General features: G+C 42.8%; 1 protein-coding gene across 3 annotated transcripts in view; it reads left to right on the top strand.

Moving 5' to 3' along the window:
* Window positions 1–16,064, top strand: part of RASIP1 (Ras interacting protein 1) — a 79,745-nt gene that overhangs the window by 40,893 nt on the left and 22,788 nt on the right. For all 3 annotated transcript variants that reach the window (XM_068241063.1, XM_068241064.1, XM_068241066.1), the window contains exons 6-7: window positions 1,099–1,136; window positions 13,232–13,383. In XM_068241063.1, the coding sequence (XP_068097164.1) occupies window positions 1,099–1,136; window positions 13,232–13,383 (190 nt within the window). The remainder of the gene's footprint in view (window positions 1–1,098; window positions 1,137–13,231; window positions 13,384–16,064) is intronic.

Raw genomic sequence — 16,064 nt, forward strand, 5'->3', positions numbered from 1 at the left:
CCCATGGGGCCCATCCAAAGTTTTGCAGCGGGCCCAGTGATGTCTAGTTACGCCCCTGCATACCTCACAACTTTTTGAAATGAGAAAGAGGGACACTTAAGCCATGCCCCTGCCACACCCCATCGCACCCCTAGGCACGCATACCATAAAGATTTCATAAGAAAAATATGTTGTTTTATAATTCAAACCACACTGGTCCTTTCTATCCTGGTTCACTTTCCTTCATATTAATATTTTAAAATTAGTAATATATCAATTTACAGGATGGGAATAAAGTTTAGAGTCAATCAATCACATTTTTTAGTAGAGAAATATATATATTTTTCCCTTCCATTCCCTCACAAATTTGTGTAATAACTGTACTGATACAAAGGCCCAGCGCCCCCCACACCAGTTCTCAGTACACCTCTGGTGAAAAAGAGCTTGCATGCACAAGAAGGACACTCTCACTTGTATGTCACTTGTAGTGACCTGGCGTCCCCCTATCAGTGCTGCCTTTGTATAGTTGTAGGACAGGTAATCCCCTGCCTGGTCATTAAAAATAAACACCAGGAAAGGAGAGGGTGCTCCGTGGAGGTTCAAATTCTTCTTCCCAACTGCCCCAGTGACCTTGATGAACTTTTATGAAATTAGCATATTTCCTGGTTACATGGGGATAGTCACGTTTGCCGTTTCCGCATAAGTTGAACCTCATGCTTGTCCAGGACCTTGTTGCATGGGGGAAGGGGGGGGGGGGGCGTTGTTGGATTGAGGCAAAGCCTATCTCTTGGTAGATAGGTTGGAGAAAACAATGCCACTTTTTACGAATGTACTGTAAATGTGATTGAATAAAGCCTAAAAAAAAACTACTGCAGCAGTAGAGTAACCAACCAGCTGTTAGCTTGGTCTGATGGTGAGTTAATAAATGTGGGATTGTGTCTACTCATGTGATGGCCCTCATGTCAGTGGCTAGTTTTAGTTTATATAGAAAGTCATATTTTTAAGATAATAGGTGTCTTCTGTTTGTTGAGCCCTCAGACATAACAGGGAGATCTCTTTAATGTATTTCTCTCTCTACAAGTCTGTAGAAATAACAATGTCTCTGCTTTGTCTGGACAGGAGAAGATTAAAGAAATTGGAGACAAACAACCAGAAAAGTGAGTAGTGATGACTTCCTGTGATTTCTATCCATTTCCTTGTGGCACTCCTCAGATCTGCTGCAAGTTGTTGGATTCAGAGATGTGGTGTTGTCTGTGAATTACATAGGACGTATATTCAGGACCTTCCAGTAAGAGATATTATTATAATTAACAGAGATATATTACAATAAGTACAAAGATTCATTTTCAGCAAACAGCCCTGGATACCATAGCCATCATCCAATCCCTTAGACACAATGCTGTAATGAAATATTTCTAAAAATATCCACAAAATTTAGAGAGCTGTCAGACTGACATTCTAGACATTGCCAGCCTCAGGCTTCTGTGCTTGTTGACAGGATCTTACACATGCAATCTAAAGCTAAAGTGACCACGGCCAGGTGGAGAGTGGGATCTCTGCTGACGAATGAACGTTCCCCAGTCCATCTGGCCCAATCTGCAAGTGTTGTTTGCAAATGGAAAAAAAAATTGTTTACAGGATCATGATGATTACTGTGAAAGTTTAATGGGATCTGAACGATTGCTCTTTCAGTGATCCATCATGATGGTCGGGTGGCCTGCATAGTTAACATTTTAACAATTTCTTGTTAAATGATGTTTCAGGATATTGCTAGAAATGAATGTTTATTTTGTAAAAAAGTGGGCTGAAAAACCGGGTTGTGGGCATGGACCTTCATATATATCACTCGATATCTGGGCAGATCGACCATGAGACAGATCCTTGCAAATCTGATCAGAGATCTTTTGCCTGTCCATACACTGCAGGCAGATTTCTGATAGTTTTAGCATGAAATTTATAAGAAATCAGCCTAGTGCCAACCTATAAGTATCAAAGTGTCACCCCAGCTGCCCATGTTCAGTAAGGGCCCTTTCACACCAGAGGGATTTTTCGGCGTTTTAACGCCACGGCCGAAGTTGGCGTTTTGCTAGGTAAAAGAAAGTCCATAGACTTTCATTTTACCTTTCACATCTAACTCGGCATTTTGGAGCGTTGCGTTTCAACGCTCCCAGGAGCTTTTTCAGGGCTGTTAACAGCCGAAGTTGGCTTTTGGCGTTTCAATGATAGTCAATGGAAAACGCCAACTTCAGCGTTTTCAAAGCCTTTTCAAAGCGTTTTACAGCTATCTTGTTCACTTATTTTTATAGAAGAAAAAAAAAGGACGTTTTCATATGGGCTGTAAAACTCTTTCAAAAGGCTTTGAAAACGCTTTGAAAACGCTATGTATTGGCGTTAAGCAAAAGGCTGACTTTCAGCCTTTTCTACCGCAGCCTCTAGTGTGAAAGAGCCCTAAAGTCTCACCTGTGCGCTGGTGTGACTTCTAGCCTTCTCTGGTGTTTGGCATCACTGCAAGTGCCTGCACCACATGGCCAGGACTTTCAGACCTGTGTTTTCTTTTAGTGGCTGGAGTGTAATGGTTAAGGGCTCTAGCCTCTAACACAAGAGGCCTGGGTTTAAATCTGGCATCTTCCTGGTCAGTAAGCCAGGACCTGAACAGGAAGAGACTCCCTAACACTACCACTGCCTATAGCGCGCGTCCTAGTGGCTGCAGCTCAAGCGCTTTGAGTTTGCCAGGAGAAAAGCACAATATAAATGTTATTTGTTTTGTCTTATCAAGAAAATGTCACTTACCACTGGGTAAATTGGTGCACTAAAAATACACACATTACTCAGTGTGCTCAGTGTTGCAGCCATTGGTTGGTAAAAATGTCAGTGTCTCACAGGCAATGTATGCCTCTAAAACCTTCTCATATCAAAAGTAAGCTATACAAAGTAGTACTCTTCAAAGCAAAAGGCGATAATGGGAGGAGGGGTTATAAAGCATGCTGGCACTGTGGCTTGCCCTGAAGTGCACCCCCCTCCCCCTCCGGCTATCAGTCCAACTCAAGTACAAGTTACCCCCATAGTTTTATTTAGTGAGTCAGACCTACATTTTTATACGTATAGTAGACAAGTATATACGATAATTTACATTACCACCATCACTTGAACCATCCCCTCCTAGTGCTTAAACCTACCAACCCACCACCACCTATTGCCTAATAGTAACCCTCAAAGTGCCTAACACTAGTTTCTCCCTCCAGTGCTGAGATGACCACTATTACAGCCCAAACTCTATGAACATACAATCAGATGCAGTATTCTATCCCTACATAGTATCAGATAGGCTACTTCTGTAGCTGATCAGTTACTATTACTGCACCGGGCACCCTACCCACTGTTTGGGTGCCCAATTACCAATATTTTGCACAAGTGCCTTTTAGATGCCCACCAATGCCCATGTCCAAATCAGTGCCTCTCTCCCTTCATCCTTATGCAGAGTCCTGATGAGAGTATAAATGAGAGGTTACTCACCCACTGATGAAATCTCTCTTCAGTCAGGGTCACCTCTGGCTACTTAATATTGAGGGTAGTTCTGGCTACCGAATACTAAGGGGCGCCTGTAGCTACCTATGACGGGCAAGGGAAATAAGGGAGGAGTGACAGCTGGGACAGCCAACATACTTGTGGTGTGATTCGGCGAGGGGTTTGTAGGTTCATAGAGGGCGAAGTATACGGTGCTAGGACATCTGTGCCTATTGGCTCCTGTAAACCCGGGCCTGCTAAAAAGTCAACTTAGAATGACAGCCAAACAAGTGGTATTTTTAGAAGGGTCAGCTATTCCTTTTATATTTTACAGCCCTGTAAAGAGAAAATACCTTTGAGTTCATTTGATACTTCAGATGGAGGAACCTCATCCCTACACAGCAAGGTAGAAGAGCTTGTGCTCCATCCCAGAGGTCAGGTTTCCCTTTTATGAGAGGAAGACTAGGAGGATATCTAGAAAGATATCTGGGTCATGTGACTCTCCATACTTTTCAAGGATATGGAGGATTTTGTTTTTGAAATCCTTTAAAAAATAATACTTATCTTATCTTTTCATTATGTTCAGAATATCTGACTCTCGGAATCTCTGAGTGAACGAGTACGCAGGCCAGGTGGCATGCAGGTGTGAGACTCAGAAACTACTAAAGACAAAAGATCAGTCTGACAGCCAGGCAGCCGTCCAATTTTTAAGTGAAATTTAATTTTCCATAAAACATTGCCATAAATATGTCATTACTGTACAAATCCTTTTCCATTTCAGTGTTATTAAAAACTATTTCCATTCTTAGAGCCTTGCTAGTAACAGTGCCACTGAGGTGACAAAGCTGTATAATATACACAATTTCCACTTGTTTGCTGCCATCAAATCTCCATAGGTTTACTTTAAGACTTTTGTGACCTGGTTTGAAACAGTGTCTGACACAAAGAAATCCGTAACATTTTTCTGGAGCACTAATGGCTATTGTACATGTTTCCTAGGACCGCAATGGTAGCCCTTTTCTGAATGTCCGCCTTCTCCATCCTAACTTAGCCCAATTTATTAAAAATGATAATGCAACCAGTGGCATGAGAACTAGTCATGGGACCACCTCCCTTTGCTTCCCCTACCTCTGGTTATCCCCCCCCCCCCCCCCCATGCACACACACATAGCCAGGGGACTTATCCACCAAGGGCAATGCATTGGATGCAAACCGCATGACCCCACTAGCCCCCCCCCCCCGCCACCACATGTACAGCCATGGGCGTAACAATCACCTCTGTGGGGGGCCCCTTTTCCCTCTCCCCAACCGCAAGCGCAGCCAATTAGCAAAAAAACAGAAAGATATCCCATCATGCATTGCTACTGAATATGCAAATACTCTCTTTATGTCCCTAAAACGATACAGAGCTAAACACCATCCAGCAAGCTCTTTCTGACCACACCTGCAGATGCTGTCTGGATGACAGATGCTGTAATCATGAACTTGCATGCCAGCAGAAGAATCAGGTGTGCTAACTTGAATTGAGTACCATTGTTTGTTTATCTGGGCAGTACATGGGTGCTTCTCCTGCTCCGCCCCATTCCCTCCTTCTCTGACTGATTGCCCGTGGAAACTGAGAGGAAAAGGAGAGAGCTAGTTCTACATTTCATTTTTAATGGAGATAATTTGGGTTATTTTCTAAGAAGTGGGGAAAACATGATGCATATTTCAATTGCCATTTGGCTTATTGCACAATGGGGTTTGAAAGAAAATGTGTTTATATTTTGGCCTGGAGAACTGCTGTAAATGTTCATGAATGTTTATTTCATGAATTTCCATGAACATTTCATATGTATATAAAGCTAAGTTATAAAAGAGCTAGGCAGTAAATACTTTCTACATATTTGCTGATTCTTATAAATTCTCATGTATGATGCAGAGGAATAGCTGAAATGGGTGGACATTTGCAGTTTTACAAGATCTCATGTGACCTGCCGCGTATCTCTCATTGCAGTCTGGTACAATAACACTCGCCAACATCTGGGACTGTGTACTTTCCACAGTGTATATGGAATTCCCAGCTGGGCCCCGAACAGAAAGAAGAGTGTTTGTTCTTGATCTGTATACAGTATAATTATTTAGCCATGTCCTGACTGTTACAAGGAATATGCATTGTGTTTCAATGTTTTATTCATGACGCTTAAAATGCATGGAAACCAAGAATCTGAGATGCTGGGGCCATCCTGTTTATCAGTCTCCCTGGTGTGTGAGAGTTCACACCATTTTTGATCCTGTACTGTATTTATTTTTGTTCCTAGCGGCCTTATTCTTGTTTCACTTCATCATTCAAAATGCAAAATGCTTTGTTGATATATTAAGTATTTAAAGTATTACACATTCTTTAAAATATGATGGCTTTTCCTTTGTCTGAAGAAAAAGTTGGGAATTTTTTTTTTACATACAATGCCTTGCATAAGTGATGCAGGTAATATCTGGACATGTTACATACCAGCAAATGCTAAGGAACCTAAACAGCACTTGTAAACCTCAATCATCTGTAGGCACTGTAGGACATCTAGTAGAATGGAGTACGTTATTCAGGATACTTTCTTGCAAAGTGGTTTTTGTGCTTTTCCCACCGATTAGACTTTACCAAGATTTTATATATATTCTACAGCTAAACTCAGGTGCGCATTCCCTTTAAGGGGGTATTCCCTCAGTCAACTGTATCTTATATCTGGTATGCGCTTCTCAGAGCTGAGCACTATCCTCATCACATATATCTAAAATATCACACATTCTGTAATCCAAGTCTCTATTGCACTGTAAACGTCCTTGAGAAAATCCCTTTAAATCCTTGGACGATCAGTAAACAGCGTGAACATCCACCACGACAACAACAATGTTATGTACACTTATACGCTCACCAGACAACTTGGCTGACCGGATTAAAGATCAGCAACGCCGCTTGTTGAGGTTCCACCCCTTACACACTGGCAAACTGCGACCTCCAATTCTTAGGATAAGAAAAGACCAAAAACTCCACATAGGCCTCGATTCATAAAGCATTTCCGCATGAGGAAATGCAGAAAGCCGCTCGCTTTACCGACCACACAGCAAAATATGTATTCATAAAGGCTTTTTCCGCATGAAAAGCCGACATCCACGAGCAGAGTGATCAATCACCGCCTTGCGCGGTGATTATCACAGCAAAAGTAACAAATGTCAATTCATAAAGATTAGAGGTAGCGGTATGCGGACGGGTATTACCGCTACCTCTGATGTGGCGAGAAGCGTGCGGAATCCGTTGCAGTGAATGGGACAGACCTCCCAAGCAGCTGCAGAGAGAACACCGCACGGAGGGATTCCGCCTGCTTCTCCGGCTTCCGCATGTCTCCCGACAGCCTAACGCCTGCCTACAGCGGAGTATCTCCGCACGCCTGTCACAACAGGCAACATTTTTATGAATTACCACCCTGAAGGCGGAAATACCGACAGCGGTGTTTCCCCGCTCGACTTTCCCCGCTCGCAGGCACTTTTATGAATCGAGGCCATAGCGTAATACTGTTAATCTTTCCAGACACCTCTTGTGCTCAAACATGCAATTTTGGGTGAAAATAAACCTCCACCAAAATACTTTGAGCAGCTCACCAGATGCAATGGCTGACCCTCTTTGGAACCAGCAAATTGCGCTTGGCTTTTATAGATGATTTCATAATCCCTCAGCACCTTGAAACTCAAACAAAGATCTCCATAGCATAATACCGTTTATTAAAAGTAGATAAAATGTAAAATTACACTCACAAACAGCTGTTCAAAATGCGCATATCTTAAAATCCACGTGGGGCTGGCGTCTCACTGCATCCCAGGCTCCGCCCTACCGGTTTCGTCACTGCTGACTCATCAGGGGCTTGGCTAGTGACAGTGTGAGGACGCCTCTTATAGTCCATCTCAGCCCATCCCTTCTGTTACCATATTGCAATTATCCATTAATATATGTCAAATTCTTATCTCACCGCTATTGTACTTTTCATAATGATTACCCAGTGTGCAATTAACCTATCGTTTTGTTCACTGCTCCTCATAAAACATCTCCACTCTCCCAGGACTACCTTACCCAGGATCCCCTCTTCATGACGTGTAACACCACCGCGAGTTACCGCGATACTTCCCTCTGACATTTACTGCCGAGGGCCACCAGCGTAATATCGTTTTCCTTCTCCTCAACCTACCGCGATGCTTCCCCCCTGACTACGTGATTCTCCCCATTACCAGACTACATTACCCATAATCCCAAGTGTACCAAATTCAGTACTCGCACCGTATGTCGCGATCCCTCCCGGTGCGGAATATTTGTAGCGTATCCCATACCTTAAACTCCATCCCCACCTCTAGAATAATACTCATCCAATTAGTGATATATGCTCCAATCAGGCCTGGTCCATATCCCTGCGCCCCCATAAGCACATTCGCTGGTCTCAAGTCATCATGTTAGTGCATTCATTATCCCTCATGAATATATCTTTATAAATCCACTGAACTTTTTTGCCATATTTACCCCTACTCCTTGTGCAATACACTCATTAATTTGTACATATATTTTCCATATTCTGCAATATAAACCCCATACAGTGTGACACTCAATTCCCACTTATACATACATAATTATACATAAAACTCCATATATATAATGTTTAAGAAAATCATAACAGGGAACCCCCCAATTATTCAATCATCTGATATAAAAAATTGCATGTTTGAGCACAAGAGGTGTCTGGAAAGATTAACAGTATTACGCTATGTGGAGTTTTTGTCCTTTCTTATCCTAAGGATTGGAGGTCGCAGTTTGCCAGTGTGTAAGGGGTGGAACCCCAACAAGCGTTGTTGCTGATCTTTAATCCGGTCAGCCAAGTTGTCTGGTAAGCGTATAAGTGTACATAACATTGTTGTCATGGTGGATGTTCACGCTGTTTACTGATCGTCCAAGGATTTAAAGGGACTGTGTCAAATTTTCTCAAGGACGTTTACATTGCAATAGAGACTTGGATTACAGAATGTGTGATGTTTTAGATATATGTGAGGAGGATAGTGCTCAGCTCTGAGAAGCGCATACCAGATATAAGATACTGTATGTTATTCAGGATACCCACTTTTACATTCATTATTCTGATTTCAAGACAAGAGAAGACACATAACATTTATATTGCTCTTTTCTCCTGGCGGACTAAAACGGCTGAAGCCACTTAGGGTGTGCTCCATGGGCATCCAGGATCAATAGAGAGCCTTGTCTAAAGACTCCCTATGCTGGGAATACACAATGAGATTTTTCAGATTTACTGTCTGATTGATTTTTTTTTCAGTCGTTTTTCATTCCCTTCTATGAGAAATCGATCAGAAAAATGATCGAAAATCAGATCGGACCTGTTGGAAATTATCTATCGAACCATCTATCTGACAAAAAAATCTCATTCCCAGCATTAGTGTTTTATGTACTGGATTGAGCCAGGACTTGCACCCTGGTCAAGATCTTGAATCTTGTGATGCAATTGATAGTGTCTGTTGTGACGCAATGGACATAGTGTGAAAGGGGCCTGAAATGTGTCCCCATTCTTCCAATAACAAATACAGTCCTTTTCAGATCATCCTTTTACTGATCAAATCTGTTAATCGAATTGTGTAATGCTAGGTACACACCTTACAATTTTCTGGCAGATTTACCTGCCAGATTGATAATTTCCAGCATGTGCAATCTGAATTTTGCCAGAACATTTGTGGTGTGTTCCTAGCATTACGTAGGCACACCTGTCATTACTCTGAGGACCCTGGCTGATACAGACCACGGCTTCTAATCTTTGCATATTTCACTGTGAAAGCTGTCTTGCTTTAAGGGGCCCATACACTGGTCGATTTCCGCCATTGGTCGATGGGCGATTCGACTGCTCTGATTGAATCAGCTAGAAACGTCACCACCGCATAATGACACCTGATGTCCTGTAGAGGTACTGCAGGCTGTCAGTGCGCGGCGCCCATGGAGGAGTCGGCTTTCCGGGCTCTCTTTGTCTGTGTGTTTTCCTGGTCCCTGCTTCCTCCTGGATGAGCGGCTGGTCACTGGTAAGTAGGCAGATCTACTTGTGACCTGTGGTTGTGTGACTATCCCTAAAGAGTAAGGGCTCGCATGTCCACGGGGGTGGGGGGGAAGAGGGCGCAATTTTTACACCCTTGCCCAGGGTGCAATTTAGCCTATAAACTGCCCTGTTGACAGGCATCTGACAGGAATCGGTCTGATGGTTGAATCTGCTGCAAATCTATAACTGTATGGTCACCTTTACTCTCCGCTATTGGGAAGATGCCGTATATACAGAGCTAACTCCCCTAGTGATATGTAAGATTTCTCATCATTATCTATTTTCCCTGTGTGATGAATTTGTCATTAGAGTAAACCCAGCAGAGTTATAGGTGTGCAAAGTGATGCAGTCAAATTTCCTCCTGCTTTGTGTGGACAACCAATGAGTTAAACAGACAATGGTGTAATCTGCATATCTTTAAATCACATTGTATACTGTTTCCATGGTTTCCAGTGAGTATCCTTAAAAGAGAATGTTACAGCTACTGGCTGAAGTTGAAAAGTAGTATTTAAAGTGGACCTAAACTCTTGTACAGGACAGAAGGAAAACAGAGAAATGCACCCTGTATATATTTAGAGAGTTTAGCCTGTCTAATTTCAATCTATGACTAATCACATGTAGTTTGATCTCTAAGCTGTGTCAGCTGGCTGCCTCAGCAGAGCAGCTAATTTGTAAACACAGGATGTTAACCCTATGTCTGCTTTCATGAAAGCAGGAAGTATACACACTGCAGATGTATTGCAGTATTTGTATCAGCTGTAACATATAAATGATTTTTTTTAGAGCAGAGAGGAAGTTCTGAGTTCAGGTCCGCTTTAAAGGCATTCAGGTAAAAAATGGCTTGCATAATGACGACAAATGTTACATAAATTCTTCTACAGAAGAGGAGTAACCTTTTAACAACTAAAACTTATGCCAGCACCTCAAGGGACCACCCAATGGGTGGCGTAAAACTAATATTGGCTTAGTAAAGAAATGACTTTCTTTAACACCATATGCCAGCAAAATGAATGCAGACTGCAAATAGCTGATGATGTTACATCCCTTGTTTTAACAGCTCTCTGCAGGACTTCCCTCAGTCTGCAGGAGGGCTCTACAGGATGGGCAGAGACTGATATAGTTTTCTTTTACTGAGTGCCAGCTGCCTGTTAGCAGTCTGTGCTCATGTGTACACGCCTTAAAGTGAACCTTAAGTCAGAAAAAAAAAAGAGTTTTACTCACCTGGGGCTTCTACCAGCCCCCTGCAGCAGTCCTGTGCCCTCGCAGCCACTCACTAATCCTCTAGTCCCCCGCTGCCAGCTAGTTTCGTTTTTGCCGACAGGCCCGTCAGGACTAGCCACGCGTAGCTTTTTCCGCATTCCTGACTGTAATTAGCGCTATTGCGGGCCACAACGCGTACAAGAATACGCGTTGCCGCATATCTACGCGTTCGTAATGCGGAAATGCGTATTTTTGTACGCGTTCCGGCCCGCAATAGCACTAATTACAGTCGGGAATGCGGAAAAAGCTACGCGTGGCCAGTCCTGACGGGCCTGTCGGCAAAAACGAAACTAGCTGGCAGCGGGGGACCAGAGGATTAGTGAGTGGCTGCGAGGGCACAGGACTGCTGCAGGGGGCTGGTAAAACTCTTTTTTTTTTTCTGACTTAAGTGTCTCTTTAAGACCTTCTATGATATACATGACAGAGGAAATCTGATGGATTTGGACACTATCGACTTCTTTTGGTTTGAATGGAACCAATAGCATGTTTAACCTATTATGATATATACAGTACTAGTATTCTACTGCCGAGTATGTCCTATTATAATTATTGCTGTTAGCGATGACATCCTCTGCAGCACTTTACAGTATCCGTAGCCATGACACTAACTGTCCCTCAGAGCAGCTCACAATTCAGGCCCGGATTTACATCACAGGAGCGTATAGGCACAGATGTCCTAGCACCTTAGACTTCAACCTTCATGAACCTACAAACCCCAACCGAACTGCACCGCAAGTGTGCTGGCTGTCCCAGCTATCACTTCTCCCTTACTTCCCTTGCCCTTAAGCTACAGGTGTCCCTTAGCATTTAGGTAGCCATAGGTACCCTCAGTATTAAGTAACTAGAGGTGCTCCCAAGTATTAGGTAGCCAGTGGAACCCAACTGAAGGGAGATCTCGTCAGTGGAATACTGAGAGCATGGTAAGTAACCTCTCTTTTACGCTTTGTTCGGGACTCTGCATAGGAAAGAGAGAGGGGAGCACTCAGGGAGGGGAGTGAGCCACCTATCCATCATCAGGCGCCTGTAGGCAAGTGCCTACAGTGCTTTATGTTAAATCCGGCCTGGTCACAATGTGATCCTTACCAGAGTCATAGTCTAACTTCCCTATAGTTTAAGGCCAAATTTGAGGCAAAGCCAATTATATTGCTAGTATGTTGGCATTTAAGAAGAAACTGGAGTACCGAGAGTAAATCCAAGCAAATGTGGTGAGAACATACAAACTCCATGCAGATAGTGTCCTGGCCAAGATTTGAATAAGGAGCCATGGCGTTGCAAGTCATTTGTAATACCTATATGAGAACCTTTTTACTACCAGCCCTAGAAAATGGGTTTGCTAAATGTCAAGTAAAGTTTGACTTACATTATTTATTTTGAACAACATTGCTAAATGTAGCATTGCATCGCAACGTAAAAAAACAAGTGTAAAATCAGCATGAAGCTGTATACACATGACCATTTATGCACTCTTTTCTAGCCTTGTGACCCAATAAGCTGCCTCTCTTTAAATCCGTTACGCCTACAGTGGGCGAGAATCTGTCCCTTGTGGGTTTTCAATGAATGCTACCATAGAAGCAAAGGTGTCAATCGCCCCAGGGTCCCAGAGCCTGTAGGGGCCCACCAGGTGCCCCCCCATCTTATGTTAATTGCTGCTCCCCAGGGCCTCTGCAGAGTCTTTGGCAGAGTAGCATCTCACCTGTGCTGGGACACTACACTACCAAACACTCTGCAGGGGCCCCCAGGGAGCAAAGTTAAGCTGGGAGGTGATTGGGAGTGGGGGGGGGGGGGGGGGAGGATCAGTAGCTGGCTCAGGAACCCAGGAGGGAAATGTGGCTGCAGCAAAGGGCCCCTAATGTTGTTTTTTTGGTTGGGGGTGTCTGTTGGGTGGTCCCAGATTAAATAATTTTGCTCTGGGGCCCCATGTTACTAGAACCTGGCTATGGTACAGCCCAGTGATGGCACACTGCCATAGTTCTTGCTCAACAAGGTTACAGACAGACAAGTTAACAGTCCAGAGTGGTCATGTGATTGTACATTTATTAGCATATATATTCCAGTAGTGGAATATACATGATATAAATATTCATTCCGCAATAGGCAGTGGGTGAGAGGTTACTTGGAGTTTAACTTTAACGTTTGACTTGCCTTTATTATTTGTTCGTAGTGGGTTGCGTGCTTCAGTGACATAATTTCAGGAAAAGAGTGATTGTTAGCATTTGTTGTTTTGCGTTTAAAGGCTTTTTCATTTGTCTACTGATGAAAAACATTTCTCCTTTCCTGACACCGAACAACAGATGGACTTTTTTTTTCTTCCTGAAAGTGGACTTGCTTGTGGATGAATTACTTGATAAAAGTGATAAGAACATTTTTCTTGATTATTTCAGCCAGCAGGATAAGAGTTTTCTGAGCACGCTGGGAATTGATGAGGTGGCCACTGATCTGAGGCCTTTAATGTTGTGGATGGCAAACTCCATGGAACTTCTCAACTTTGTGCAGAAGAAAATTATGGACATGGAAAAGGACTGGGACTCCGAAGGTAGGATGGAAACTACTTGTGCACAATAAATGTTATTTGTAAAAACATGATTTAAAGGCAAGATACAAAGTGCAACAAACCTGACAGACCACCAGAATTCCCCTTCCACTGATGTGTTGTACTGCAGCTAGCCAGACACAATGGGCTCCTGAGTCAGACATAGAAGTCCAAGTAGAGTCTGCGCATACACAGCTGGTTAATAACACAGATTGACGGCCAAAGAGGGGCTCCTGTACGCCATATGGCGTCATCTTGTGAGAGGCGAGATTTGCAGGGAACGAGCACTCGCTCGAGTGCATGTTCCCTGCAGTCAACACAACAGCACACAGAGATCAGCCTGCCAGCCCACAATTGGAGGTGGCAGGCTGTTATTTACATGTAAAATGGCAAAAAACATGTACAGCACTATGATCTAGTGCAGCGCTGTACAGAGAACTGCCTTTTCACTTAACTGTCCCTCGGATGGGCTCAGAATCTAATCCCTGTCATAGGCATGTATGTATTGTGTAGTGTCTTTAGCACGTAGTCGTAGTAGTTTTGGGGCGGGGGATACATTTTTTTTTTAAAGATAATTTTTATTTAATAAAACTAGCAGCAGCAATCAGAGACTACCAAAAGAAAGCTCTATTTGTGAAAAGGAGGTAAAACTAATTTTGGTGCTAAGTTGTATGACGGAGCATTAAACCGTTAGAGTTGCGAAGTGCTGAATTGTAAAAAATCGCCTGGTCACAAGGGGGGTATAAACCTCTGTTCCTCAAGTGGAATGATGCTTTAATCTCCAGGCCAAGATCATGTAGTAAACAATTGTTTCAAGGCCTCTTAGGAAACCTTCATCAGTGACATACAGTACTCCAGTCCCTGCTCAAGGAAAATATGATCTCTGCAGGAACAAAGGAGCTGTTCAGACATGTTCCTATTGATCTGCTCCGTCTGTTGTCCATTGCATCCATTGCACTGTCTGTTTGGGTTGGGTACACAATGTCCCAACCCAAACAGACAGAAATTGGACCTGATAGCAATGCTACCTGTGACTAGAGATGAGGAAGAATTTTTTTTTGTGAAACGCAAGATTGTCTTGTAGTGTGAGAAAGGCTAGATCTTTGTATGCGGAGGTTAACTTACCTAAGCTGCCTCTCGTCCTATGCCCTCTAAGCTGCTTTTTACACTACGGCTTTCAGAGCAGAAGCTCTGGCTTAGAAGGTGGAAGTGTAAGAATATGAAATGCATCTTAGAACGCATTGAAAGGGAGGCGGTGGCTTAGATGAGTTAACCCCCCCCCCCCCCCCCCCCCCAAACTACAGAGCTTTCACCTCCAAACTGCTTGGCAAACTTGCTGTGTGCGAGAATGTTCTCGCTCAACTCTTTTTGTGAACTTTACAGTACAACGGACACAACGGAGTAGGAGGAGCTTATTGGACATTGACAATAGATCATACATCGGATCTGCTTTGCAGTCCACCCGTAGAACCTGGCTGAGTGTGATCCTAGCATTTTTTTTTTTTTTTAGAGATGGTCAGTTTCCAATCCCATTGTAAAATAAACTTCCTGACATAACTGTGCTGGTAAATATGATCAGTCCAAAAGCCCTCCACGTTGACAGTTGTGTGACTTACATCACTGCTGGCATCATGGAAGTCCTTTCATTATACCATAAGTTTATTTTCGCTTCAGGTTTGCTTTACACAAGTGACCGAGTTCTCTTACCAAGATGCCCACAATTAGTTCCTGCCTCTGGCATCTTCTTTATGATGCATTTATGTCTAGTTCTGGCTACTAATAGCGATTCATTTGCCACAACTGAATCATCCATAATACATGGCCCAAAAGCACATAATTAAAGGGGCATCAGTAAGTGCTCCATAATTACATAAGTGCACCATAATTATTTCTTCTTTGTCCTAGAGCCATGTGAAATCAGGGATTAAGTTGCTAAGACTAGTAGCTGCAAAGCAACTTAAATAAGTTTTAATGAAGTCACTGGGTGGACTTTTTTTTTAAGGCCATCTTCACTCTTACTGTCTAAGAATTTAAAGAAAACCTGAACTGAAAATTAAAAGTCAAAATAAATATACACAAGTCATACTTACCTCCTGTGTAGTCTACTCCTCAATCTATTTTTCCTCTCCTGCATCCTGTTTGTGTACTGTGATCAATAGAATTCTCTGTCTTCCATGTTAAAAATGGCCATTACCCCATAACAGCTTCCTGGTCAGCACACTGTTAAACTGTAACATCGCCCACTTGAGTCATAGGGAAACATGGACACATCAGTTCTCCTCTCAGCTGGACCTCCTCCTAGTGTTTCTCATACTGCTGTTATTTTAACATATGTACATGTACCAACTACATATCAACTATGTATGTATCTGTATTTATTCTATTCAATGTCATGACTGTACAGTGTCTTGTATTTCTTATGTATATTTGTTCCCCATTATTTGTTTGTACTATGTACAGCGCTACGGAAGATGTTGGCGCTATATAAATAAAAAATAATAATAATAATAATAGCTGTAACTGACAGCTGCTGATATATAACTGAAAGCAACTGGTATATTTCAGTTCTGACAAAATGTTGTCAGAACTGGAAGGGATCACTGTAAGAAGAAAACGGTGAGCTTCTGAGAGGAACTGATGGCAAAGTAACTATGTAATGTTCATTTGAAGTTACCTCATGTGTT

Source organism: Hyperolius riggenbachi, chromosome 6 (genome assembly GCF_040937935.1).
Source record: "Hyperolius riggenbachi isolate aHypRig1 chromosome 6, aHypRig1.pri, whole genome shotgun sequence".
Taxonomy (NCBI): Eukaryota; Metazoa; Chordata; class Amphibia; order Anura; family Hyperoliidae; genus Hyperolius; species Hyperolius riggenbachi.